The 26,531-nt window shown below is 36.6% G+C and overlaps 1 protein-coding gene across 2 annotated transcripts; it reads right to left on the bottom strand.

Moving 5' to 3' along the window:
• Positions 1 to 114: 114 nt before the first annotated feature.
• On the bottom strand, positions 115 to 26,531 carry als2a (alsin Rho guanine nucleotide exchange factor ALS2 a). 2 transcript variants are annotated; one of them, XM_051905426.1, is made up of 33 exons: positions 26,146 to 26,531; positions 25,789 to 25,937; positions 22,776 to 24,137; positions 20,705 to 20,864; positions 20,503 to 20,599; positions 19,358 to 19,435; positions 19,059 to 19,247; positions 18,074 to 18,245; positions 17,777 to 17,966; positions 17,619 to 17,684; positions 17,319 to 17,481; positions 17,101 to 17,232; positions 15,389 to 15,517; positions 15,258 to 15,281; positions 13,833 to 13,903; positions 13,552 to 13,618; positions 13,270 to 13,469; positions 11,836 to 11,901; positions 11,124 to 11,222; positions 10,819 to 10,986; positions 10,618 to 10,729; positions 10,382 to 10,459; positions 10,136 to 10,263; positions 9,893 to 10,057; positions 9,491 to 9,608; positions 8,656 to 8,813; positions 8,282 to 8,398; positions 7,897 to 8,073; positions 6,573 to 6,618; positions 6,419 to 6,480; positions 6,169 to 6,318; positions 5,966 to 6,062; positions 115 to 5,601 (listed from the first exon to the last, which is right to left on the bottom strand). In XM_051905426.1, the coding sequence occupies exons 1-33, from the start codon at positions 26,166 to 26,168 to the stop codon at positions 5,563 to 5,565; spliced, it is 5,052 nt and encodes a 1,683-aa protein (XP_051761386.1). In that variant the 5' UTR covers positions 26,169 to 26,531; the 3' UTR covers positions 115 to 5,562. The 2 variants fall into 2 exon arrangements, with proteins under 2 accessions (XP_051761386.1, XP_051761387.1); XM_051905427.1 differs by lacking the exon at positions 26,146 to 26,531 and having other exon boundaries at positions 25,767 to 25,898.

Here is a 26,531-nt window from a genome sequence, read left to right as displayed (position 1 = left end):
ATGCAACGATAATGCTCTTAAATTGAAACTTTTCTACATTATCTATATTATAATCAATTTATAACTATATAAGCTAGGTGACAGAGAGGAAAAACCACAACTTAAGTTTCATCACCCAGTTATGCAACATTTATTAAAGTAGTCTTTCCGAAAATTTCATATGACCTCAATTCAAATGTGTTGAACAAATTCATTTTCAAGGTGACAGTAATAATTAGAAATACAATGACAGTGCAAGTAAATTATCAAAACCAGTAATCTTCTGAAAACAAAAATAAAATCAGCCATTATACAGCGTAGCAGTAAAGCTGCTGTCGTATTTATGACTTTCATAAGCAATGCCTTATTAACCAGCCTAGTGAATGACAATGACCTAACTAGTGACAGACCGAAATATTGGGTAGGCCGATTAATCACACAATATTACGCCAATTTGTGAGTAACAGCACCAGCCAACAATTGGTTGGTTTTCAATATTTGCCCAATGTTAGATTTTTTGGAGAATTTAACAAATTTTTTGTGTGAAGTAATTGCTTAATTTCTTAGCAAGTCATACTATGTATACTGTCATGTGAAAAAGAAAGTACACCCTTTTGAACTCTATGGGTTTACATATCAGGACATACTGTAATAAAAAAAAAAATCATCTGGTCCTTGGCAGGTATAAAAATTATATAAATACAAACTCAGATGAACAACAACACTACATCGTGTCATGGTTTATTTAACAAAAACTAGGCCAAAATGGAAAAGCCGTGAGTGACAAATTAAGTACACCCTTACTGCTTCCATAGGAATTAAGAGAGTAAGTAACAGTCAGGCACTGCTAATCAAACAACCTTTATTAACTGTTCATCATCAAGCGTGATCATCTATATATAAGCAGAAGTTTTGGCAGTTCGCTGGTCTGGTGCATTCAGGTGTGTGTTAACACAATGCCAAGGAGGAAAGACATCAGCAATGATCTTAGAGAAGCAACTGTTGCAGCCATCAATCTGTGAAGGGTTATACAGCCATTTCCAAACAATTTAAAGTCAATCATTCTACAGTGAGGAAGATTATGGAAAACATTCAAGACAGCTGCCAATCTTCCTAGGAGTGGATGTCCCAGCAAATTCACCCCAAGATCAGACAGCAATGCTCAGAGAAACTGCAAAAAACCCAAGAGCAACATCTCAGTCTCTACATGCCTCAGTTAGCATATTAAATGTTAAAGTTCATAAGAGTACACTTAGAAAAAGACTGAACAAGTATGGCTTGTCTGGAAGGGTTGCCAGGAGAAAGCCTCTTCTCTCTAAAAAGAACATGGCAGCACAGCTTAGGTTTGCAAAGGTGCATCTGAACAAACCATAAGACTTCTAGAACAATGTCCTTTGGACAGGAGAGACCAAAATTTAGATGTTTGGCCATAATGCACAGCGCCAAGTTAGGCAAAAACTAAACACAGCATATCAGCACAAACACCTCATACCAACTGTCAAGTACAGTGGTGGAGGGGTGATGATTTGGGCTTGTTTTGCAGCCACAGGGCACCTTGCAGTCATTGAGTTGACCATAAACTCCTCTGTATACCAAAATATTCTTGAGTCAAAATTGAGGCCATCTGTCTGACAGCTAAAGCTTGGCCAAAACTGGGTCACGCAACAGGACAATGATCCCAAGCACACCAGCAAATCTACAACAGAATGGCTGAAAAAGAAAAGATTTAAGGTGTTGCACTGGCCCAGTCAAAGTCCAGACCTCAGCCTGATTGAAATACTGTTGTGGGACCTTAAGAGATCTTTGCATAAACAAATGCCCACAAACATCAATGAACTGAAGCAATGTTGCAAAGAATAGTGGGTCAAAATTCCTCCACAACAATGTGAGAGACTGATAAAGTCATATAGAAAATGATTACTTCAAGTTATTGCTGCAAAAGGTGGTTTTCCATGCAATTAAATCATGGGGTGTATTTAGATTGTCACACATGGCTTCTCCATTTTGCCTTTATTTTTGTTAAATAAATAATGACGTGGTGTAATATGTCATGTGTTGTTGTTCATCTGAGGTTGTATTTACCTAATTTTAGGACTTGCTAAAGACCAGATGATTTTTATTATGCCATGATACGTAAACCATATAACTCAAAAGGGTGTACTTTCTTTTTAACATGACTGTAAATCCTGCAATCTGTCATTAAAAACATATATCGGTTGATCACTAGATCTCACACTAAGGCTGTGTGACATATCAGCAAAACTCTTTCAGTGCATGTTGAAATGTACAAAAAAAATGCATTTAGAGGAAAACACACCTGGAACGAACACACACACACATAAACAAACAAAACACACACACACAGGTTTGTTTTGCTATCTTAGTGAGGACATTCCATAGGCATAATGGCTTTTATACTGTATAAACTGTACATTATGTCCCCCTACACTACCCCTACCCCTAAACCTACCCATCACAGAAAACTGTCTGCATTTTTTGAATTAAAAAAAAAAAACAAAAAAAAAAAACACCGTTTAGTAGGGCTGTGACGGTGGCAAATTTTTACTACCGCGGTGGTAAATCTCCAACAACCGTCGGTGTTGTGGTGGTGGAGTCAGAAGGGGTTGTTTATATATATATATATATATATAATCAGAGGTTGCGTTAGACTTGCGTTTCGCCGTCATTTTGATGGACAGGATCGTAAAAAAAAATCCATCATAATCAATACCCGTCATTTTAATTTTTATATTTTAATGATTAGACATTTAATAGCTTCTGATTTCGTCCACATTTTCATTTTTATTCACGAACTTACAGGATAAGAAAATAGGCATAGGCTATGCATTTATTTATATTATGAAAAGAAAGTTGATCAAAGACTGCGTCACTTTTCAGTTTTCATCTTGAACACTTGTCACGGATTGTGAGTGAATGCGATCATCCTTTCCTCTTTACTACTGTACAGAATGAAATAAACATGAATGAAAAAAAAAAAAAAAAAATATGTTGAAAGATACAGTAGCTTACCGAAATCTGTATCACGTAACATTATACCTCAGAAAATCCATTCGTTGACCATAAACTTATAGTCAGTGAGAAAAATAACAAAAATGAATTATGTAAGTAAGCATAAGTAACTTTATTATTATAAAATTGACTTAAACTAGGGTGCTAGTCTGTGTGTAATCAAGCGTTTTCATTTTATTCTGGAGACTGAACTCGCCTCACCACCTACTGGACAGGGTGGGAATTACAGTTACAAGCTACATAATCTGTCAAAATGACGGACGGGCTGTAGATTTTTTTCCTCACTGCTAAAAAAATTCGGAAATGACGGAAAATTTTCGGTTAACGCGACCTCTATATTATACATATATATATATATATATATATATATATATATATATATATATATATATATATATACACACACGATGTCACACTACCGCCGGTGGCGCGGTTGTCATGCCTACCGTCACAGCCCTACCGTTTAGTATGTTTTTTAACCCATTTGGTTTACAAGAACACAGGAAGTGTCCTCATAAACCATGTTTACGTTGTAATACCCATGTCATTATACACATTTGTGTCCTCATAAACCATGTATACAAGCGCGCGCGCGCACACACACGCACGCACACACACAGTGCTTGATCTGTTTGCCCGTGAAAAAAGTTGAAAATGTAAAGCTTATTGAGTTTTGCCAGTGGAAATCACTCCATTCTGAGGTCCTTCAGGGGCACTGCCTTAAATATTATTCCCTTTTTGCATAGTTTTGCATAGTGCATAGTGTAAAAATGCCATGGATTGAAAAAATTACTTTAGACTCCAGTGTATAAGCTCTAAATATATCTTAAATTCACTCTGGTACACTTTAATAAGAGTAGATCTAATTACAACTAAATCAAATTTCATAAAGTGTTTCATGTCAGTGTGCTGTCATATGCTGAAATGGAAACCATTTCTTTTAGAATATATTGTTATATGTTGTTTCAGAGTTACACAGATTATATAGTTAAAATACATCACAACATTATCTGACTTCAGTTTTCTCTTCAATATTGCAAGCCATCTTCACATGTAGGTGCTTCAATGACATTGTTCAATTTCATTGCAATTTCATTCAATTTCATTGCAATTTATAATACCTGCATCACAAGACTTCAAATGTATTTAAAAACACAGCAACCCTGTACAGTGTGCAAAATCACAACAAAACCAGTAACCCAAACAGAAGTTGGTTGTTAATAGGGATGCATCTATCAGATTTTTTAGGATTGTTTACAAGTTAAAAGTAGCGATACTATTAATTTGTCTACATTTTTCAGTAACGTGACAGTAACTCTTGTTTTCAAAGTTTTTGCAGTAACAAGCTATTTTTTTTTTCTCCAAAAACCAATGAAGTTCCTTCGGATGGATACTTTATATACACTACCGTTCAAAAGTTTGGGGTCAGTAAGATTTTTTTTAAAGAAATTAATAGTTTTATCCAGCAAGAAAACATTAAAAAGATCAAATTTATGTTACAAAAGATTTTGACTTTAAATAAATGCTGTTTTCTTTACACTTTCTATTAATCAAAGAAGAAAAAAAGCAGCACAACTGTTTTCAACATTAATAATAAGAAATGTTTCTTGAGCAGCAAATCAGCATATCAGAATGATTTCTGAAGGATCATGTGACACTGAAGACTGGAGTAATGATGCTGAAAATTCAGCTTTGCCATCAGGAATAAATTACATTTTAAGATATACTGAAATAGAATATAGTTATTTTAAATTATAAAAAATATTTGACAAAATTACTGTTTTTACTGTATTTTTGATCAGAAAAATGCAACCTTAGTGAGCAGAAGGGACTTCTGTCAAAAACACTAAAAAATCTTACTGAACTCAAACTTTTCATTAGTAGTTTATGCATTTTCTATAGCAAAATATTATAAATGCTGCTGTTTGTTCATTGCTATATTATATAATACTTTTTTTTTTTTTTTAAGTTTTATTAGTTTTATATAGTGTAAATGTTGTTCAAGTTGCTCTCACTCAAAACCCAGAGATACCTTAGTACATAGGTACTGCTCTGATACAATTATATAGTTTCATCTGATTCATCAGAGCATTATCATTAGTTGGAGTATCAGTAGATAAGTCAGTAACAGACTGATACCAAATAATACATAGTCATATAGTAATGAGTGTCAGTTGAACTGGTATAAAATATTAACACACGGTGAGTGCTTGAATAATTCTGGTTGTATAACGATTTTGTATAAAACAGAGTAAGTCTCTTTTCTGCCCAGTTAATATGGATGTTGAAATGTACGTTTTTCTTCAAGGCGCAACTTTACTGTCAGTCAAATGGTCAGTTTGAGAGTATCAAAACATAAAAATCAAAGTTATCTCTGTAGCACAGTGCTTAAGGGAGTGCTTAAGTGGAATGTGAGCCTCTTCTTGAGGCCTGAAATAAATGAGCACATCTTGATTTGACCTGTAATCCGTGTCTATTTAAATGGCACCTGCTCCATAAGAACGTGTGCAAGTTGGCAAAGCTGCAGCTGCACTGCTCACACACCAACCCATCCTATGTAGTCTTCTCAAGCTGAATCTGGTTGTAGCAGGCCTAAAGGCAGAGATAAACAGAGAGAAAGAGATTAAAGTAAAAATTTGGAAAAGAATGAAAGGGGACTAGTGATTGTATGTGATGAGATTATCTTTAAAATTCATTCAAATCCTTAAAGACTTTAGCTTTCCAAATAAAACAATTGGTCCATCAAACCAGCCCTCAATATTAAAAGTGCTCATTTGATACATTTATTATTCAGTTTTGAGTTCTACAACTTGCATAGGTACATCAAGCTTAATCTTAAATGATCAAGGTAAAATTGATTTCTAATGATATGATCTTACAGTTTAGAAAGTAGTAATGTTTCTTGTCCCTGAATGTGTGTGAAAAAAAAGAAAAGAAAATGCAATTTCATTCTCACTTTGAGAGTTGTCAACATGAACCCAAGCTGTCCCAGCTGTAGACTGGAGTCTGTAAGGTCCTCTATCAGACTGACTTCAGAGCCCAGGTTTCTGATCCTACACGTTCACAAGTAAAAGTTTTTTTACATGGGCAGACTGAATGTTTCAACTGGTAACTTCATTACCATGAGGTCTATATGCAGTGAAAGGTTTGGAAAAGTACCGTGCGCGGAGCACCACATAGAGGAAAATTGGAAAGAGGTCATCCATGCACCACAGAAACTCCTGCCCAAGCAGAGCCTGCACTTCCTGGGTGACCTCCTCAAAGGTCAGCTGTATCACCTGTAACTTGTCTGAGGGAGTGAATGCTGTGCTGTAGAAGCAAAGACAACAATAAAAATATATAAGAAAGTTGCCACTAAAGTGTTGTTGTTGTTGTTTTTCTATCTAAGTTACACACAGACTGTCTTTACCTGATCTGCTGCAGGGTTTCAACAGCAGTAGCAAAGCAGGCATCTTTAGTACTAGGCAAGACCTGTCCAATAAATCCAATTGAACCATTTAAGTTATTTATTTTACCAACATTTCATCTCTGATTATTTTCGTAGAAATGGCAGAAAGGTTCACCTGCTTTATCTCTCCCAAAACAGAGATAGAATCTGGCCAGAATTTTCTGGAAAACAAAGAGACATTCATTTCAATATTGTAAAAGCTACCGTCCTTCCTGGACTGAGGCTTTGATTAAGACATTATACTGTATACAGAGACAACAGAAATTATTTGAACACTTAATCCACGCATAAAATATAACAATTTCATTGCATTAGAAACAAAATATTAAATATATTAAATATAATATTACATTTTCGTAGACATAGAGGTACAGTGTTGTAAGTTTCACCACTAGAGGTCACTTATTCAAATACAAAGGCGTAGCTTGATAATGCCGTGAATGAGCTTGGAATCATGGGAGTTGTCGTCTTCACTTCCACGGCCCATGGAAAGCAATCAGATGGGACTCAGGCAGAAATCATGTTCATGGATGAGCTAATGTATTAAAGTTTTAATAACCGAGAACCATAGGAGTGGATCGAGTCCGGAGCTCCGAAACTTTTATTATGCTTATATGCTTATTTATTTAATTTTTTTTACGATTAAAGTTACGTTTAACATTTGCCAGTTCCTGCCTCTTTGTTACAGTTACGTTTGATTACTTGTTTTATTTCATTCTAATTTTACCTGGTCAAAACAATCAATTGAAGTCAATGGGGCCCATCAAAGGTATGGTTACTGACATTCTTCAAAATATCTTCTTTAGTGTTCAGCAGAAGAAAGAAATTCATACAGGTCTGAAACAACTTGGGGGTGAGTAAATGATGACAGAATTTTCATTTTTGGGTGAACTATCCCTTTAATTTTAATGTCTTCATTTTACCTTAAGTTTAAACCACTTTATAATATGGCTGTTTAAGAGGCGACATAGTCTTTTTTTACTTTACTAAAAGCAGACAAGGAGCACTTTTAAATGATTATGACCACATTATAAAGTCAGTATTATTAATGCTAAATAGCTGTCATTATGATTTTTCATGAGATGATACAACATATAAGATTTTTTTTATGAGGCATTATGCATGCATTATAAATACAGGCTTCATAGAGAGTGGTACTGAACTGACTACTACTGATGCATTTTTGTCTTTGAACTAATTACCAAGGAAGGACACGTGTCCAGATACTTTTGGTCTTAATTTTAAAGAATATATCCATTGTTTTAACAATTAAAAACTACAAAACTGTCTACCAACTTTGTGTTGGTGTAGTGTGAATTGGCCTTTAAGCATCAAAACACTTTTTAGGGCCACTATAATTGCATCATACACACTGTATGATGCAATTATAGTGGCAATAGAGTAATATTTTTTATGGTACTGTTACTTTTGTCACTTACTGTTGTACTCCAAGGAAGGCTAGGAGGGCGAGATCAGGTTGTTTGTTGAGTCTTAACACACAGTTCCAGTACACTTCCTCCTCTCTCTCTTTCTCTAGTGTGTAGAGGGTGAAGAGAGGAGGGTAAAGCCTCGGCAGCAACACCGGCAGGAGAAGACTTGAGCTGCTCACTATCCAACTGCAGCACACACAACACACACAAGCCTGTTCAATTGTTACGACAGTATATATCTATATCTAAGTATCTAACTATTCTACACACACAGATATTAGGCAGCCCACTAGGTTTGGGACAGATCCACTATTTCCATGTCTGAATAAATGTAGTAGTGATGCAAAACTCAGTAAAGCAAAACATTGGTTCAGTCATACTAGTGCTGTCTTACCCATGCTGTGGAGTTTCTGAGTGTATACTGCTGTTAAGAGAGTCTGTGCCCTCATCTGAGGAAGTGGAGGAATCTAGAATAAAACCTCCATCCTCGGGGAGGCCAGGAAACAGAAACCTATGGCAAATATTTATAACACTTGAAAAACAACAACTTTGTCAGGAAAATCAATTAATATACAGTGGTCTATGAGAATTGTAATGAAAATAATGACATGCCAGAGTTCATTATGTAATAAAGCAGTAATAATGAAAGAAGAACAGAGCCTTAACTACAAGGAAAGTGAACTTTGCAAAATGCTTCACTAGCATTTAAAGCACTGGGTATGTGGAAGCTCGTCGTGAAGCAATCACAGAAAAGCCTGAACTTTTTACCTGACTATTTGGAATATGCGTGTTAGATATGACTGGATCTCCTCTACTGCCTGCTGTAGGAGGCGTCTATTGGAGCCCACGCCAACATAGGTCATCCTGTACACAGTGACGAGGGTCTCCAGCAGCCAGCCCAGTGGGTGCAGAGGGGTATCACAGGCCTAAAAGGAGGTATTCAGACATTTTAAAATGCATAAATGTACACTACTGTTCAAAAGATTGGGGTATTATCGTTTAAAGAAATTAATACTTTTATACCGCAAGGTTGCATTAAATTAATCAAAAAGTAACAGTAAAGACAATTATAATGTTACAAAAGATTTCTATTTCAAATAAATGCTGTTCTTTTGAACTTTCCATTTATTAAGGAATCCTGAAAAAAAATTTATCACCATTTTCACAAAAATTGCACAACTGTTTTCAACAATGATAATAATAAATTTCTTGAGCACCAAATCAGCATATTAGAATGATTTCTGAAGCATTTATTTTGAAGACAAATATATTTCAAGGCATCAAAAAGTATTTGGACAATTAATAGCTATTAAATGTTAGTGGAACATGTCCACCTGTGGTTGCTCTGTTTGGACACCTGTGAGAACACGATGTATGAACTCAGTTCTCCTCTACTCTTTGTTAGTTCAAAAGTCATTGCAAAAATGGCTTACAAAAGTATATTAGTTTTGAAAAAGCTCAAGCATCATCTGTTTTCACTTGGTTTGATATTTTGTATCCATTGCAATGACATGTCCAAATGTCCAATGAGTGTCCAAATGCTTTATTGAGGCATCTTTACAGTTCTGCAGACTTGGTGTTAATACACCTTTGGAAGTCTCACCTTCATGAGATAACGACGGATGTTGTTGTAGGAGTCTGCAGTAACAGGGCCCACATGTTGAGGAATCACCTCAAGACTCTCCAGCATCTTAGTCTGAGATCGGCTCAGCTCCTCTGGACTATAGACATACATATGTCACTAGTCATTTCTTCAGACATTAAGATGCTCAATACACTTATATTCATGCTTAAATAAACAAATAAGTTCTTTTGCGTACCAAAGTTCAAGACAAGTTTGGTGAACTATTGAATCAATATTTGTCATTTCATATTTATTAAAAAAAAATAAAAAAGAGAGAGACATCATATCCTTCATTATTTGTTGCAGGGTACAAAGCATTTTTGTGTGTTACAAGTCTAATGTGACTGCACCTCTGCTCATTCATCATGTGTGTGTACATACCGATCTCTCTGTTGTCTGCGTCTGGCAGTGAGGGAGATGGCAATGTTCTCCCAGGCTTTCTCATACACTCCCTGCTCAGGAGTTTCACAGCCAAGTCGGCCCCAGCACTCCTCAAACACGGCTTTCCACTTTTCTTCTGCAGGCACTGCGTGTTGACCAGCCACACTATACACACACACAGATGTAAAAATACTGTACAAATAAATATACAGTAGGCCAAAGCATTATTCATGACACACTTACGGCATCTTGACTTCTCTCCTCAAAGTTTCAAAGGGTTTTGTAAAAGTTCCAGCCACTCTCAGACCGGTTCCCCAGTGACCATCAAAGACCCCATCCAAAGAGTCACCATTAGGCATGAAAAGAACACCCTTCACATCCAGAAAACCACAGGAGATTCAGACACACAAGCATTTAGATGCACAAATCACAAATATGGTTTCAACAGATATACTGTCACAGAAAACTGTCACATTATTTCAATCACACCTTTCCACACAGAGTCCAGTCTTCTGAAAACTCGCCCTCAAAGACTGTGTCATCATCACAGAGAAGAGTCCCATTGCCCTGTATCAGAAACCAAGACTTAGTAAGTTGCTCAAATAATAGTACACACTGTACCTAGTGTAACAAGTGTATGTGTGTATTCGATGTCAGCAAATTTACAGGCACTTTGTTCAATGCAGGCATTTATGTAATATTCTACTGACACCAGCTCAACTGACCATCATCTTGTTATTAGAGAAGTTTCCTTCATAATACAATCCAAACTGAGTGATAACGACCCCGTCTCCATGTCGCTGGTCATCAAGCCATATTCCCATGTATTTCTCTCCACTGGGAGATATAGAAAGGTTTAGTTTCATTAGTTGTTTATAGCAGGAGGATGTTTAAAATCTCAAATTTGGTAACTACAATGTGTATACCTGCTGAAGTCATCGCACACCCCATAGCCTGTTCTCTTCCCTTGAACCCACTGACCCACAAACACACTACTGGAGGAGGGAGAGGCCAACTTCCCACTCCGTAACATGCCGTGACCATGACGCATGTTCTCCCTGAACGAGCCCTCGTATACCTCACCTGAAGCATGCCTGAGAAGAAAGAGCAATCAGAACATGGGCAAGGTATTAGATGGCAATTCTAGCAATTTAAGATGTTCAGGGTCTTTGATAAACTGATAATGACCCAAAGATATAATTTAATACACACACATTTATTTAGTTATTACCAGTATGTGCCAAAGCCATGCATTTTCCCCTCCTTCCAGTGACCTTGGTAACGCTCAAACTTGTTGAGGGTTGTGTTGGGCATCATATAATCTCCAAATCTGCACAGAAATGAGTATAAAATGCATATACTTTACTGTTCAAAAGTTTGGGGTTGGTAAATGTTTTTGAAAGAAGTCTCTTTTACTCACCAAGGCTGCATTTATTTGACCAAAAATACAGTACAAAACAGTAATATTAAGAAATATTATTACAATTTCACTGTTTTCTATTTTAATATATTTAAAAATGTAATTTATTCCTGTGATGGCAAATCTTAATTTTCAGCATCATAACTGCAGTCTTCAGTGTCACATGATCCTTCAGAAATCATTCTAATATGCTGATTTGCTGCTCAAGAAGCATTTCTTATTATTATCAATGTTGAAAACAGTTGTGCTGCTTAATATTTTTGTATAAACCGTGATACATTTTTTCAGGATTCTTTGATGAATAGAAAGTTCAAAGGAACAGCCTTTATTTAAAAATGTATTTTTGGTAACGTTATAAATATCTTAACTGTCACTTTTGATCAATTTAATGTGTCCTTGCTGAATAAAGTATTAATTTCTTAAAAAGAAAAAAAAATCTTACAGACCCCATCTTTTGAACTGCAGTGTACATAAAGAATCTGCATGCACAAATATGTTCATCTTTAACAGTGTGTGTACTGACCCATCCTCCAACCCGTTCTTGAATGTCCCACAGTATACTGTCCCATCTGGCCACTTCAGAATCCCCCTATTTAAGGAAAAGGAGAACAGAAGGCACATGTATCACACATGAACCGCAGTAACACTCAAGAGCCACTTTCATTTTGAGCTACAACATGATGCTGTATCATAGTGAATCTAGGGATGCACAGATATGAACATTTTGGCTGATACCGATAAACGATAATTCTTTATATTTGAAAGCCGATAACCAATATATTGTCCATTAAATCTAAATCCAAATTTTTATATAATTTTTGAGCACCTGATTACAAAGTCAAAAGTTTCACCATTAAAGGATTAGTCCACTTTCAAATAAAAATTTCCTGATAATTTACTCACCCCCATGTCATCCAAGATGTCCATGTCCTTCTTTCTTCAGTCGAAAAGAAATCAAGATTTTTGATGAAAACGTTCCAGGATTATTCTCCTTATAGTGGACTTCAATTTGCCCCAAATGGTTGAAGGTCAAAATTACAGTTTCAGTGCAGCTTCAAACGATACCAGACGAGGAATAAGGGTTTTATCTAGTGAAACGATCGGTCATTTTCTTCTTCATTAGAATTCCAGCAGTGTATACGCTGCTAAGTGTATTACTGCCCTCCACAGGTCAAAGTTTGAACTAATTGTTATTTACTTGCACTAGCATATTGTATATGACAATTTAGTTCAAACTTTGACCTGTGGAGGGCAGTAATACACTTAGCAGCGTCTACATTGCCGGAATTCTAATAGAGAAGAAGAAGAATCGTTTAAAGCCCTTTGAAGCTGCACTGAAACTGTAATTTTGAACTTCAACCATTTGGGGCCAACTGAAGTCCACTATAAGGAGAATAATCCTGGAATGTTTTCATCAAAAACCTTAATTTCTTTTCGACTGAAGAAAGAAGGACATGGACATCTTGGATGACAAAATTTTTATTTGAAAGTGGACTAATCCTTTAAAAGCCATGTCCCAAGCACACAATTATAATGTTCTCATTATAATTTTATGTTGCCTATATGACAGACTTGCGTTGCACATGTTGTACTTAACTGTATTTTCCTTTTTGAAGTGACTCCAATCATACTGAGCAATTCAAAACCATCACGGTGAACAGTGCGCATCTGAAGTGTCTCATCAGAAGGAAATAAGCTATTATTTATCGGTTTTAATATATAGGTCAAATTTTCTTTTTGGGCCGATAACAATGACATTAAAAATTAAAAAGTGAATCCACAGTGGATTCAAATATTTCAAGAAAAAAACAAGTTAGCCAGGACTGCCACTGTGGTTAACTAAAAAAAAACATAAATGCATGACAGACCTTCTTAAAGTTGTTAAGAGCAATTATATGAAGAATATTTTTATTGTATAGAGTGTGAATACAAACAGTCACCATGGGCATGCACTCACTTGCCGTGAGGTTTGCCTGATAGCCAGCGGCCCTCATACAAAGCATCCTTAAGTCGGCCCTCTTTGCTGAAAGTGTAGGTGGAAGTACGTGACACAGGAGGATCTCCATTCTGGCTACTTCTAGACCCACGTGTCCTCCTGTTAAGGCCTGCAGCAAGCACGTCATCAATGGCCTGGTTAATGGCTCTCAGCCACTTTCCCTAAGAGATAGGAAGAGGGCGGCAGAATTAACGCAAAGCAGAGAAACTTCTCAACCAATCTCTGACTGCATCAGAGCATTACCTTTTCCAGAGGAGAAGATGCCAGAACAACAAAGCTATCTTCAGGTGTGGTCAGCTTAAGGGCAAGTCTAGCAATGACAGTTAAAGGTTAAACTAGGACAGAAATGTTTTTTTTTTTTTTTTTTTGTATAGGCACAACAGTGTCCTTGAAACTCCCATTTAAGTGCAAGAGCATTCCCAACGGGTTAATATTTAATGAAATGCCATGCAAAATTAAACTATGCTAAAATGTACTAGAACTGTTTAAATGAAAGATAAAAGATGTTTAGATGAGTAACTTACAGGCCCAAACTTTCATCTGAGATAGGCTCCACCCAGAGTGTAGCAAGTGGGTAGACATAGTGAGATGAGAACTGAAGAAAAAAAAAAAGAAAGAGTTTATTCAGTTACACAGGCAAACCACTCCCTCTTCTACATGAATAAAACTAAAGCTTTTGCATGCTGTGCTGCTGCAGAGTCAAGAAAGAACATTTAAACAGGAAATATATCTGGTAATTTGTGAATAAAACAGATTTGCCTGTAAGAAGAAACACATTAGCCATTTTTAAGACTTTTTAAAGAAGCTTTACCCAGCTATCCACACAAACACACACCCATATACCTAAACCAGAATAATGACATGCTCTCTTGCACATGGGAAACCACACCCAATATTTAAACATTTCACAACAACTAAAGCATTAATCAACAAAGTAAAAAAAAAAAAAAAGGAAATAAAAAGTATGCAATGACACAATATATTATGATGTGATATGTTACATGATGTGCTATGACATTATATGATAGTATGTGGGTCTTTGTCTAACTTGAATAAATCGGTTGCACAACTCAGAGGGGTACTACTTCTGACAGACTTTGTAAAAAAAAACTTATTAAAAGCTTGTGCAGACAAAGAGGGAATTGAAATATTTAAATGTTTGATGTTTTCAAGCCGCTGGCATAGCACCAAGAAGAAATACAGACCAACTAAGCAAAATGTCACAGCAAACACAGTTCAAGTTTCAAAAACCACAAAGCGATATAAAGCAATAAGCCAGCATACTCGAAAATAAAAACACACACACACTGAAAACAATAACTGATATCTTTTTAAAGTTTAAATGGAGCTTTTTACACATTACATGTATTTACTATAGTAATAACTCTAAATGATGCATAATTACATGCAACCCTAATCCTAACCTGACCCTATAGTAAGTACATGTAGTTAATTAATATTTCTCAGTATTATTTATCTATCTATCTATCTATCCTTTTAAAAAAAGTGTAACCAAATGATGTCTTGCAGGTTTTGATTTTTTTTATTTTTTTTTATTATTCCATTTTTGACCTTCTTTTAAAGTTTAAAGTTTGGTGCAAATTAATAAGTATATAAAAAAGATTCCAAGTTAAAGCAAGGTTTCACATTCAAAATATCATCTCTGACGCCCATTCTTTTTCTTATCAGATTAGATCATAGCATAACTCTACATGTATTTTTTTTTCTTTTCAGCAGAATAATGCACTTCAGTTAAAAGTAAAAATAGTAAAAGATGCCAATTGATGACTAGCTTGGGACACTTATATCAGCATGTTTTTAAATATGCAACAATTTCCACATGGACATATCAGGCTTATAAAGTGCAAAAATGCATTCAATGCCTCAAGTCAAGCCCTAAAGTTTACACTGATTCTGTGCAGGCAGGAACTGAAATACACAATACTCACAAGCTTCTTTGATGGAATAGTGCCCTGAATGAGTGAAGACAATGAAAAAAAAAAAAGAACATGAATAACACGAAAAAATGAGTGTAATGAAAATTACAGGGTGGTAAAATTTGTGGTAAAAATGTATTAACCTGTGCATGAACTAGGACATCACTGAAGAGGATGAACCAGCTGGCAGAGAATCTTCCAGCGTTCTGTAACGTCAGAGCTTTATTACTGCTCTCACAAACCAGACGACGAGATGGCTTACGCAGGGATTCCTGAGAAAGAGATGGTCACATAAAGAGAACTGCACACATGGAGACACATCACATGTGCACATGCATCTGCCCACCCACCAACAGGTTTGCACATAAACTAACCAGAAACGTATCTGAAACTTATGTGGTCATATCTGCTGGGGATTTAGCCTTGCAGCATGCTGAGCAATTAAATTTCATTAAAAGAAATAGTAAGTAGGTCAACTTAACCACATTTTACAGGGGAAGTAATATACATTCACAAGTACTGCTGCCAGAGAGCGAAATTAACATCAGCCAACAATGTGGTGGATTGTTCTGCATTATGTACCAGCCACTATAGCAGGCCAACATTTCTTCTTCTTATTTGTTTTTGAAAACTATTCTCATATTGATCTTTGACAAGAAATACTGTAGCTTAGTAATGATGACATATTTGATAAGAATAAAAAGTTCATCTTATTTTCTATTTGTTTGGATCTTAGTAGACTGTTGCAGCTCAAATGCACAATGCAAGTATTCTTCACACGCACTCATGCTAATGAGGGTGTTTTCTATATGTTTGCTATATTTCTCAGATCAAGAAATTATGTTATATATACAGTATGTGAATGATCGATGCATCAGCTGTCAGAACTTCATGCTTTGTGTGTTTCATTCACGTATGAATTCTTTTACACAGTTTAATTGAAACATAATAGCTGCTGGGCAAATAAGCTAATTTTCCAACCTGACTGCATCATAAGAGAAAGGTTTGTAATAAATTAACATGCAAGGCAGTGCTACATTGGGAATCTAGCTAAAGGGCTACATGTGCAGCAGGAATTTTACTAAGCAAGTACATTAGGTTCATCTTGTTGAATTTTTATTATGTGAACCAAATTCACTTCAGCTAAAAGATAAACACTACCGTTCGAAAGTTTGGGGTCAATACGTTTTTTTTTGGTGTGTGTGTTTTTTTTAAAGAAATGAATACTTTTATTCAGCAAAGATGCATTCAATTCATCGATAATGTTACAAAATATATTCATACTTAAAACAAAATGCTGTCTATTTATCAAAGAATCCTGAAAAAAGTCCATTACGATTTCCACAAAGATATAAAGCAGCAGAACTGTTTTCAAAATTGATAATGATAATAAAAAATGTTTCTTTGAGGCACAAATCAGCATATTAGAATAATTTCTGAAGGATCATGTGACAATAAAGACTGGAGTAATGATGCTGAAAATTCAGCTTTTCCAACACAGGAATAAAATATAATAAAAATATATTAAAAAAAAGAAGACAGTCATTTTAAATTCTAATAATATTTCACAATATCACTGTTTAATTATAGTTTTGATCAAATAAATGCAGCCTTGGTGAGAGACTTCTTCCAAAAAACATTCTGGAAAATCTTACTGACCCCAAAATTTGAACGGTAGTGTAAGTAGTCCTTGCTATATAAAAATGGTGCTATACAACAAAAATAGCAGCTATGGGACAGCAGTATTGCGCATCATAGCTGTTTCCTATCAGAAGCCAGGGCTGCATCTATCTGCTTTATAATTATACAGTTATGAGACTGCAACATAAGTCCATATTCATATTCTGTACCATACCGAATTCTTTCCTTTGAAGTTCTTCCAGAAATTGAAAGTGGCCTCAGCATCTTTTCTCTGCTTGCTGACAAGGCGAGCTAAAGCTTCATATTTGGAGCAGCCATTTTGAATCCACTGGTATTCCTCAGTGTTCTAAACAATAAAAGATTAATGTCAAGTATTTTCATGCCACTTTCATTCCATTTAAGAGAATAATGAGAAATGGATAATTTTCTTACCACTTCGAAGCAGTTGGCTAGTTTCAGAAGTAATCTGTTATACCCATGCAGGTGCTGCAAGGGCATATAAAACAAGCTGACTAACAGATCACAGGGTGATGGGTTCTTCTCCTTGGACTCTAGCAGAGACTGTATCAACTCCAGTTTCTTTCCAAATAATTCTCTGAAGAAACAGATCATGCATGAACAAAGAGTGATTGTACAACTAGAACCGCAGACAATTAATGATAGCATATATATTATTGTGATGCCCATAGATGATATATTAATGAGTACGCTGACTCAAGTATGGCAACGCACTGTGAGGGTTTCAGCAATGACTGGAATCCTCCCATAACAAGAAAGTTTCCCACTGGATCGCTGTACCTGAGGATAAAAATCATCAATTGTGGTGTTATTATAGAGATTTTTAAAATATAAAAGATGCTGTTCTCTTTGAGTATGAATAGTATACTTGCTCTTTATAGGTGTCAATGAAAATGGCTGTGTTCTTGATTAAGACCAGTGTTTTGATCACTTTGCCTCGCTGCAGGAAGTTAGTGAGGGATGCTGAGTGCTGTCCTGTCAGATGGCAAAGCTTGCTGAAACTACCAGCCATCTCTTGAAACAGCAACATGGAGGACTGTCCCAGAGACAATGCCAAACTCGCTACATTACAACAGAGCAGATACAATCAATATCCAATTAAAAACCCAATAACAATCAACAAGATCGAAACAAAAATGTGCAATGAGTAAAAAGAATCCGTTACATACCACGAGCTAGCAGGGGGCTTAGGATTTGGCTCTTCACCTTGCTGAGGATGCAGTAGAATTTCCTCTCTGCCGAAGCGAGCTCGTGGACTGTCGCTATGAAACCCATTGCGTTCTGATCAGCCAAGGCCAAACAATTCAATCCTCCTCCAAACACTTGGCTCACATAGCCAATCTTAACAAAGGACACAGCAAAATTTGAATAAATTACTGCTTTACATAAAACAATGAATCACAAACATTAAAACTAACACCATTACTTTCCAGTATATTATATATACCAACCAATCACTGATATCTATTTAAAGGGTTAGTTCCAAAAAATGAAAAGGGTTAGTTCCAAAAATGAAAATTCTGTCATTTATTTGGTTTTTTTTGGGCACCAAAAATATTCTCGTCGCTTTATAATATTAATATTGAACCACTGTACTCACATGAACTGATTTAAATATGTTTTTAGTACCTTTATGGATCTTGAGAGAGGAAATGTCATTGCTGGCAATGGAGGCCTCACTGAGCCATCGGATTTCAACAAAAATATCTTAATTTGTGTTCCGAAGATTAACGAAAGTCTTACGGGTGTAAAACGACACGAGGGTGAGTAATTAATGACAGAATTTTCACTTTTGGGTAAACTAACCCTTTAAAGCAACTCTAGACTAGAGCATGCCTCTATGTCAGTGTTATTTTAGTATCATTTTTATACTATTATAGTTTTTATTTCAAACATTTTATTTTTACATTTTAAGTTTTTATTTTTTATTTAATTCTTGCATTTTTATCATTAATATATAATGTTTTCTCTTTCTTTGTCGCTGATTTTGTGGTATGTATTGTAATGATGTACTGTATTTGTAACAATTTTCAAATGAAGAAGAATGGCATCAGCTAATTTAAGAGTTTATTGTTTTTTTTACTAACAGCCTATCCGCAGCAAAAATAATTAACTGCATCAACAGAGTAAACATTTACAACAGTCGATACGAACATTCATGCAGAAGGGCAGAAGGGTGGGCGTCTGGGTGTAGGTCCCGGAGAGGGGATGAGCACTGTCAGTGTTCTCCAGCACCTGCTCTCCGCTGTAATAGAGAATGGGCTGATAACAGTCTCCATCAGCCAGCAGCAAAGTGTGCGTTTGCCCTGCTGCCACGTCCCACACACGGATACCGTCAGAGACCTATCGACACATGCACAACCGCACATTTTTATACAAGGAAATGTATGCCTTAAAAGGGTAGGTTTGCAGAAAAGGTGACTGCACATCATAAAAAATTAAAGGATGTATACCATGATGAGATTAGGAACTGTGCAGGGAGCATTCATATGACCCAGCTGGCCAAATTTGTCACTTCCCCAGGAATAAACCTGTGAGAGAGGGGAAATACACACCGATTGTTATGAAGAAAAAGTGACAGAAGAAAACAAACTGTAGGGATCTAGAAGAAAAATATCCTATAAAAAAATAAACAGACAAGGAACTAATTAAACCAGTTTTTTTTCGTGAACTAAAACTGAAACTATTAAAAATCATTTTCAGTAACTGAAATAAAGTTGAAATGAAATAGATGAAAATTTGAAATGTTGCCTTGGAAAGTAACTGAAATAATTGGAAGTACTAAAATTTCTTTAAAAAAAAAAAAAAAAATTAAAAACCATATAGAAATCTAAAAAATTTAAAAAATGACAAAAAAAAAAAAAAAATGACTGAAGGTACGTTTACACGACAACAATGTATTAAATACGGAAAAGTTTTTTTCTTTGCGTTTTACACATTTAAATGACAACATTATCAAAATGATCCCCATTCACATGGATCCGTGAAAAGGATTAAAAACACTGTATTATGCTGCCAGACCAGTAGTTGGTGATGTCACTTTGTAAAGAAACACTACGTACCTATAGACTGAACACGTAATACACATGCGCATGACTTCACTTCCCATTTTCACAAATCTGCAATTTTGTAGTTTACACTGAGACAATCATTTTCAAAAACTTGCACTTTGAAACCCGTTTTCAAAAGTTTGTTTTCAGGCCCCCAGAATGCCGTTGTTGTGTAATGAACGGCCTGAATGCATAAAAAGTTTTCAGTTGAAAATGGTGTCGTGTAAACGGCCCCTACAATACTGAGGCAAAAGTTTGTATAAAGCAAACAATCAATGGAAATCATAAGAAAATCATAATTAAAATTTAAGAAGCAAAAACCCAGGTTGCTGTTACATCATTTGCAATGATTTATAAATAATATAAATATAAATAATAATATCCTCATTGATAAAGTCTTGTACCTTGTGTCTTTTTTCATAATGTATGTACATTTTTGCTCTAAATCAAACATTATGTTCGGCTTAAAACTCTTTGAAAAGAATTCTGCAGTCACAGTTGCAGCCTATAATCAAATGGAAAAATTCAAATCTGAAGTCCCTCCTTACCTGACACTGAGCTGTCAGTGCCAAAGAGTGATTTGCTCCAGCAGTGATCTTGACAACTTCCTTTTTACTTAAACTCTTAATGCAGAGAGGCTGTAACCTGCAAGGAGAAAACAAAAATGTTTCCAGTCATGCACTGTGGTCAAAGAAACCAACAGTTAAACATAAACAAAACACTTATGTGTTTATGAGGGCTCTATTGTACCTGGGTAAATAGTCTCCATGACCTAGCTGACCTTCCTGGCCCCTCCCCCAACTCCACACCTCAGTGTAGAGGGAAGGAAGGAGATTTCTGGATTCTGAGGTAGAAGAAGTTGTCACAGCACCTCTCAAACTGTTGGTTCGATGACTGTCAGAAGGCGACACTGTAATACAACAAGACAGTGTACTAAAAATTCTAAATTCTACTAAAAAAGTAGAATTTCTACAACAAGTTCTTTAAAGGATTAGTTCACTTTTAAGTGAAAATTAGCCCAAGCTTTACTCACCCTCAAGCCATCCTAGGTGTATATGACTTTCTTCTTTCTGACGAACACAATCGTAGAAATATTAATAAACATCCTGACGCATCCAAGCTTTATAATGGCACGGGTCACGGGTCACGGGTATGAGCTAAAGAAAGTGCCTCCGTCCACCATAAACGTGTGCTCCACACGACTCCGGGGGGCTAATAAAGTCCTTCTGAAGCGAAACGATGTGATTGTGTAAAAGAAATCCATATTTAACAAGTTATGAAATAAAATATCTAGCTTCCGCCTTCCGTATTCAAGTTACGAAGTCCAGTCAAGATACACTTTCTTCGTACGTTGAATATGGAAGACAGTCTGGCGGAAGCTAGATATTTATAACTTGTTAAATTATTAAATTTTTTATTTATTTATTTATTTTTTTTAACACAAACGCATCGCTTCGCTTCAGAAGGCCTTTATTAACCCCCCGGAGCCATGTGGTGTACACGTTTATGATGGATGGATGTGGATGGAGGCACTTTCTTCAGCTCATACTCATTGATCCCGCTCACTGCCATTATAAAGCTCGGAGGCGTCAGGATATTTATTAAAACATCTCCAATTGTGTTCATCAGAAAGAAGAAATTCATATACACATAGGATGGCTTGAGGGTGAGTAAAGCTTGGGCTAATTTTCACTTAAAAGTGAACTAATCCTTTAAGGGTTAATTCTCCAAAAATGAAAATTCTGTTATCAATTACTCACCTTCATGTCATTCCAAACCTGAAGATATTTTGAAGAATTTAAATTTGGTTTTGTGACCATTAATTTTCTGACCATTAAAAAGTACGTCACGTAGGTTAAGAACAACATAAGGGTGAGTAAATATGGCAGAACGTTTAATTTTGGGTCAACTGTCCCTTTAAAGTGCACTATACTATTAAAGTAATTTGTTGTTTCAACAGTGGTCTTGGTACTACCATCAACGTGGATGCAGATTCATGCAAAATAAAAGCGTTCAGTAACCGATGGCATTGTAGAAATACCCTGTGTGCAGTCAGCCATGATTCATTTCTTCTGCAAGCGAAAGTGTCTCATAAAAGGGGGTTTCCATAAAGTAAGTACTAGTATTCAACAGGACATGCTTTACTATGTCGGCTGGCCTCAACAATAATGATGGCCCGCTGAGATAGAGTTTTAGGCCTTTTTAGGCCAGTGCTGCATTGCAACTGAAAAGTTTACATAAATTTTTATGCCTTGCAAATTTAAGAATTTGAATCATTTCTGTGATTTCTAACAAATATAAAAAATAAAAAAAAGCTTTACTAAAAACACAAAAATTGATCATTCTTTTGTGATGATTAGGTAGTTTCCAAAGGAAATTTTGATCAGTTTCGAAGAGGTGGTGCAGACCTGAAATAATCTGATTAATAGAAAAAAGTAAGCATGTAAACGCTTGAATCTGTATATTTGGATTCAAAAATAATGTATACACACATGCACGGTGCCATGATGTACATACAGTATGTATACATATTTACATCTTACATGTAACAAGCTAGTCAGTGGAGGAGACTGAATATTTACTAAATATTTAATAAAAAGTTCTTCTGACATATTGGAATACATATAATGCACATGTAAAATCATATGTGAATGTAATGTTTAGGGTTTATATAAACAGAACTTTCCGAATCTGAAATCGGATTGGATTCATTTGGATCGACAAAAATTAAACACTTCTTGTTGATTAAATAAAATGGTAAAGCCACTGGCATAACATTTTATAAAAACATTTTTTAAAAAAGCCATGAGGATTACAATACCTGGAGAGAAGCCAGGAAAAGACCCTCTGCGAGCATGTGCTTCAGCATCCACTAATGTGATGTCCGTCAGACTGGTGCTCTTCTTACTTTGCAGAGAATTGGCTGGACAGAAGTCCATTCCAGCAGTCTCTACGCCCTCCTCACAGGACTCAAATAAACATCCATTGCTGATTAAAAGCTCACTGAGGCAAATGCCTCCATCCACACTTGAGTGCTGTGAAGAATCATCAGAAGTGGAATCCAGTGTTGGTAAAAAATGGAGAGAGTGCTTCCGGTCTGTGACACTATCTGATGCACTGCGTTGTCTGGCAGAAGGTGTGATCCCATCAGGTCTGCTCAGTGTTGGTGAAGAGGGACGTAGTGTAAGCTCATCACTTTGGTTTGATCGGAAAGGACACGTGAGAGATGACTGGCGGCTCGGAGGATGGGAACCTCCCACAGAGGTAGCGTCAGCCTGCTCAGCGAGGGTCTGGTCCGAAATCCTTTTGAGGTAGTCTTTCAGAGCCTGCTCATCAGGGTAAGGAGTGCTTTTGGTTCGTCGTAGACGTACATTCCCAGCCTCAGATACAGCAAGGTCTAGTTGAGTCTCCTGGCTTGTAGTACTTTGCTGAGATTCGAATGAGGATCCCTGACCTGCACACGTGTTCTTCAAGGTCAATGGGGATACTTGGGAGTTGGGCGAGGAGTTTTTGGTTTGTGGTGTCTGAGCTGGAGAGCTTTGTCCTGACCTCCGACCTTGTTTAGAATCAGCCAGTTCCACTCCAAGTGGACAGTAATGCTCATCCGAAATAATAACATGGTCATCCTTTTCAGTCATGGTGTAAAGGTTCTTCTTACACTGCCCACATCTATCCTGAGCTTGCTGACTGGCCTCTTGTGAAGGAAGAAACTGAGCCAGAGCCAGGCTGTGAAACCCACCACAAGCGATCTGAACCACATATCTTCCCACTAAATGCTCCACCTTCTGGGGTGTCCATACCGGGAATATGTTGGTAACCAGTCCCAGCTGGCAGCCACTACCCCAGGCCCACACCTCATGCTTTCTTGACAGGGCCAAAGTGTGCTGCGCTCCGCAGGCTACATTTAGGACTTGGACCAGTTGCGGAGGATGGGTCTCACCATCCACCACACTAACGGGAGTGGGATTGGGTACTTGGTCTATTCCAGAGATGCCACACTGGCCGTGGGAGTTCTCACCCCACATGTGGACGAGGCCATCCTCTGTTACAGCAGAAGAGTGAAAGCTGCCCGCCGACACAGAGATCACATGCTGTTCCTTCAGTGCGCTCTCTAAAACAGGGCCGGTAGGCTGAGAACTGACTCGTTTCCATGGCTGCTCGCCTATACTATACACATGCCCATCTGAGAGAGGAATATGTTTGACAATTAGGCAATGTGTCCAAAAGATCATTTCATGAGAAATCTTTTTATCTCTATCCATCCTCAATTTTTTTTTGACATACGTATTTAAGAATACTTTTGAAATAACAGTTCTAACTTTCAAAACTCTCAAAAATGTTCTTCCAATTCCTAAAGTGCTAAAAGTGTACTATAACCAAGCAGTAAAAATGGTTTTAAATTATTACCGCAGAAAAAATATTACATGTTCAAGAGGTCAGAGACAGGGTGGAAAACAGCCATGAAATTTTAAAATATTATTGCAAACAAAAACACAACTAGTAATGTACAAAGTGAATCTCAGGGGAATAAATTAAATTATGTAATATGTGTGTGTAATCAATTTTATCCTATTTCATAAGTTTACATGGGTCTCAAAAATCATACAACCAATGTGAAAAGGGTTCAAATATGCAGAACATGCTGAAAAAGCAAAGAATGTGCAGGACTTGCAGAATATTTCTGAAGAACTGTGCGCAGTTTAAAGTCAGCATGAAAAGGACATGATATGTAATAGTCTTTTCTTCCCTATTGAGAGGTATATCCGAGTAAAACGGCTTCTCAAACAAGAAAAAAATGTAGGGCAGGACTTGATTTTGGGAATTGATTGGATGGTTGTCGTTTGCCATTGCTGTGATCTCACGTGAGTCTAAACGCATCATAAGAATTGTTCATTTTAATTTCAAGGTACTTTAAAGCTGCAGTCCGTAAGTTTTGCCTCTTTGTCGCCATCTCAGTTTGAAACCTGCAATCGCAGTTATTTGCGTAATTATCATCTTTACGTGGGTTGTGCATCGGCACGGCTCCTCAGCGCGGATGAATCTAATGTTTGCTGTCAGTCACCGCACCGGTGTGGATACTGTACTTCGGAATCACAGATTGTAGTCTTGGAAGTATGACCAAAATAACAATTTTCACCGGAAAATGTCATCTGAACAAATAAGTAACATGTCTGCCACTTTTGTTCTGACCAACTGAGAAAAAAGCATTACAATAAATTGCGCTACCCGCTACCTGCAGCATCCTCACCAGCCATATAGCTACTAGCTGAGACTCCTTCTCTATGTAAACGTAATGACGTAAATTTCCAGTGGAAAACTACCAGTACCGACTTTATTATAAAATTATTATTATTGCAAGCTTACCGTTGTGAATCGGGCTAAGGTAAGGAGATAGTTTTGAACACTGGCTGGTTATGTACTTGCTCAAAAATTGATTTTGGATCATTTTTAACCACAAAAAGTTACGGACTGCAGCTTTAAAAGCTCAGGAAAAGCAAATAACTCATGAACAACTCACAATCACAATACATGTAAACAGTTATGATCATTCAGGTAATGACAGTTTTAAGAATCAAGCACGTGTAAACTTTTGAATGGGTCATTTTTATAGATTTAGTTATTCTTTTGGTCTTGTGGACTATCTGTTGTGTGAAATAGCTTATTGAAGGCAGTACTAAAAATAAAAAGCAATTTTTTAATGATCCCTCTTATTTTGTTAAAATTATTAACATTTTGCTGATTCTGCAAAGTGCGTGTAAACTTATGAATGTAACTGAATTATCAGGTCATTTCATCCTCATTTACAGCTTACTTTACTTGTCAAGAGATCTGACCTTCTGTCAGCAGAAGTCCATGTAAAGTCCCCAGTGCAGCATGAAGCACAGGCCTGGACAGAAGCAGTCTCTCTGGGGTTACACTGCAGAAATAGCCCTGCCATCTGTAGAGCACACCTTTCTCTCTAGAGCCCTCATCTTCTCCAGAGCTGGAACAAACGCATTCATTTTTAATATGCATGAACAACCATGTAAAGCGGTCGACATCCTTTAAAATCAATTTTGTGTTCAACTGGGTGGAGAAATAACAGCATGCTAGTTTAAAACGACACGAGAAAGAGCAAGTAATGACAGAAAGATAATTTTTAGACGAACCTTTTCAAATAGTGACATTTTACAACAGAAATGAGTACACACCTGCTCTGTTCCTCCATGAGCATGATTTAATCCATTTTAGACAGTGTGACAGCCACTCCAGCAACTAACTGAGGTCAAATGGTGAATTAAACTGACTTCACAAGCGAAAGTAACGTTAGCTGACACACACGCCTTCACTCACATATTTACTAGATCTTTATCGAAATCAAGCTCGTCGCACATTAAAACCGCCCTATAGAGCAAACAAAAAGTAGATACGCTCGATTAAGTTCAATAAGTGTATTTACAAAACTTTGCACACAGATTTACGTTAAATATATGACATTCCGCAGTAGTTTAAGGGAGAATCGCTGTCCGCTTTTGATATCTGTAAATACGAGAAAGCTCGCGACAGAACTTGACAGCAGAATAACTCTGAAGTTTGT

This window comes from Ctenopharyngodon idella, chromosome 9 (assembly GCF_019924925.1).
Source record: "Ctenopharyngodon idella isolate HZGC_01 chromosome 9, HZGC01, whole genome shotgun sequence".
In the NCBI taxonomy this organism is placed as follows: Eukaryota; Metazoa; Chordata; class Actinopteri; order Cypriniformes; family Xenocyprididae; genus Ctenopharyngodon; species Ctenopharyngodon idella.
Note: the sequence above shows the minus strand (reverse complement) of the source record. Positions and strands in the feature narration are given on the sequence as shown.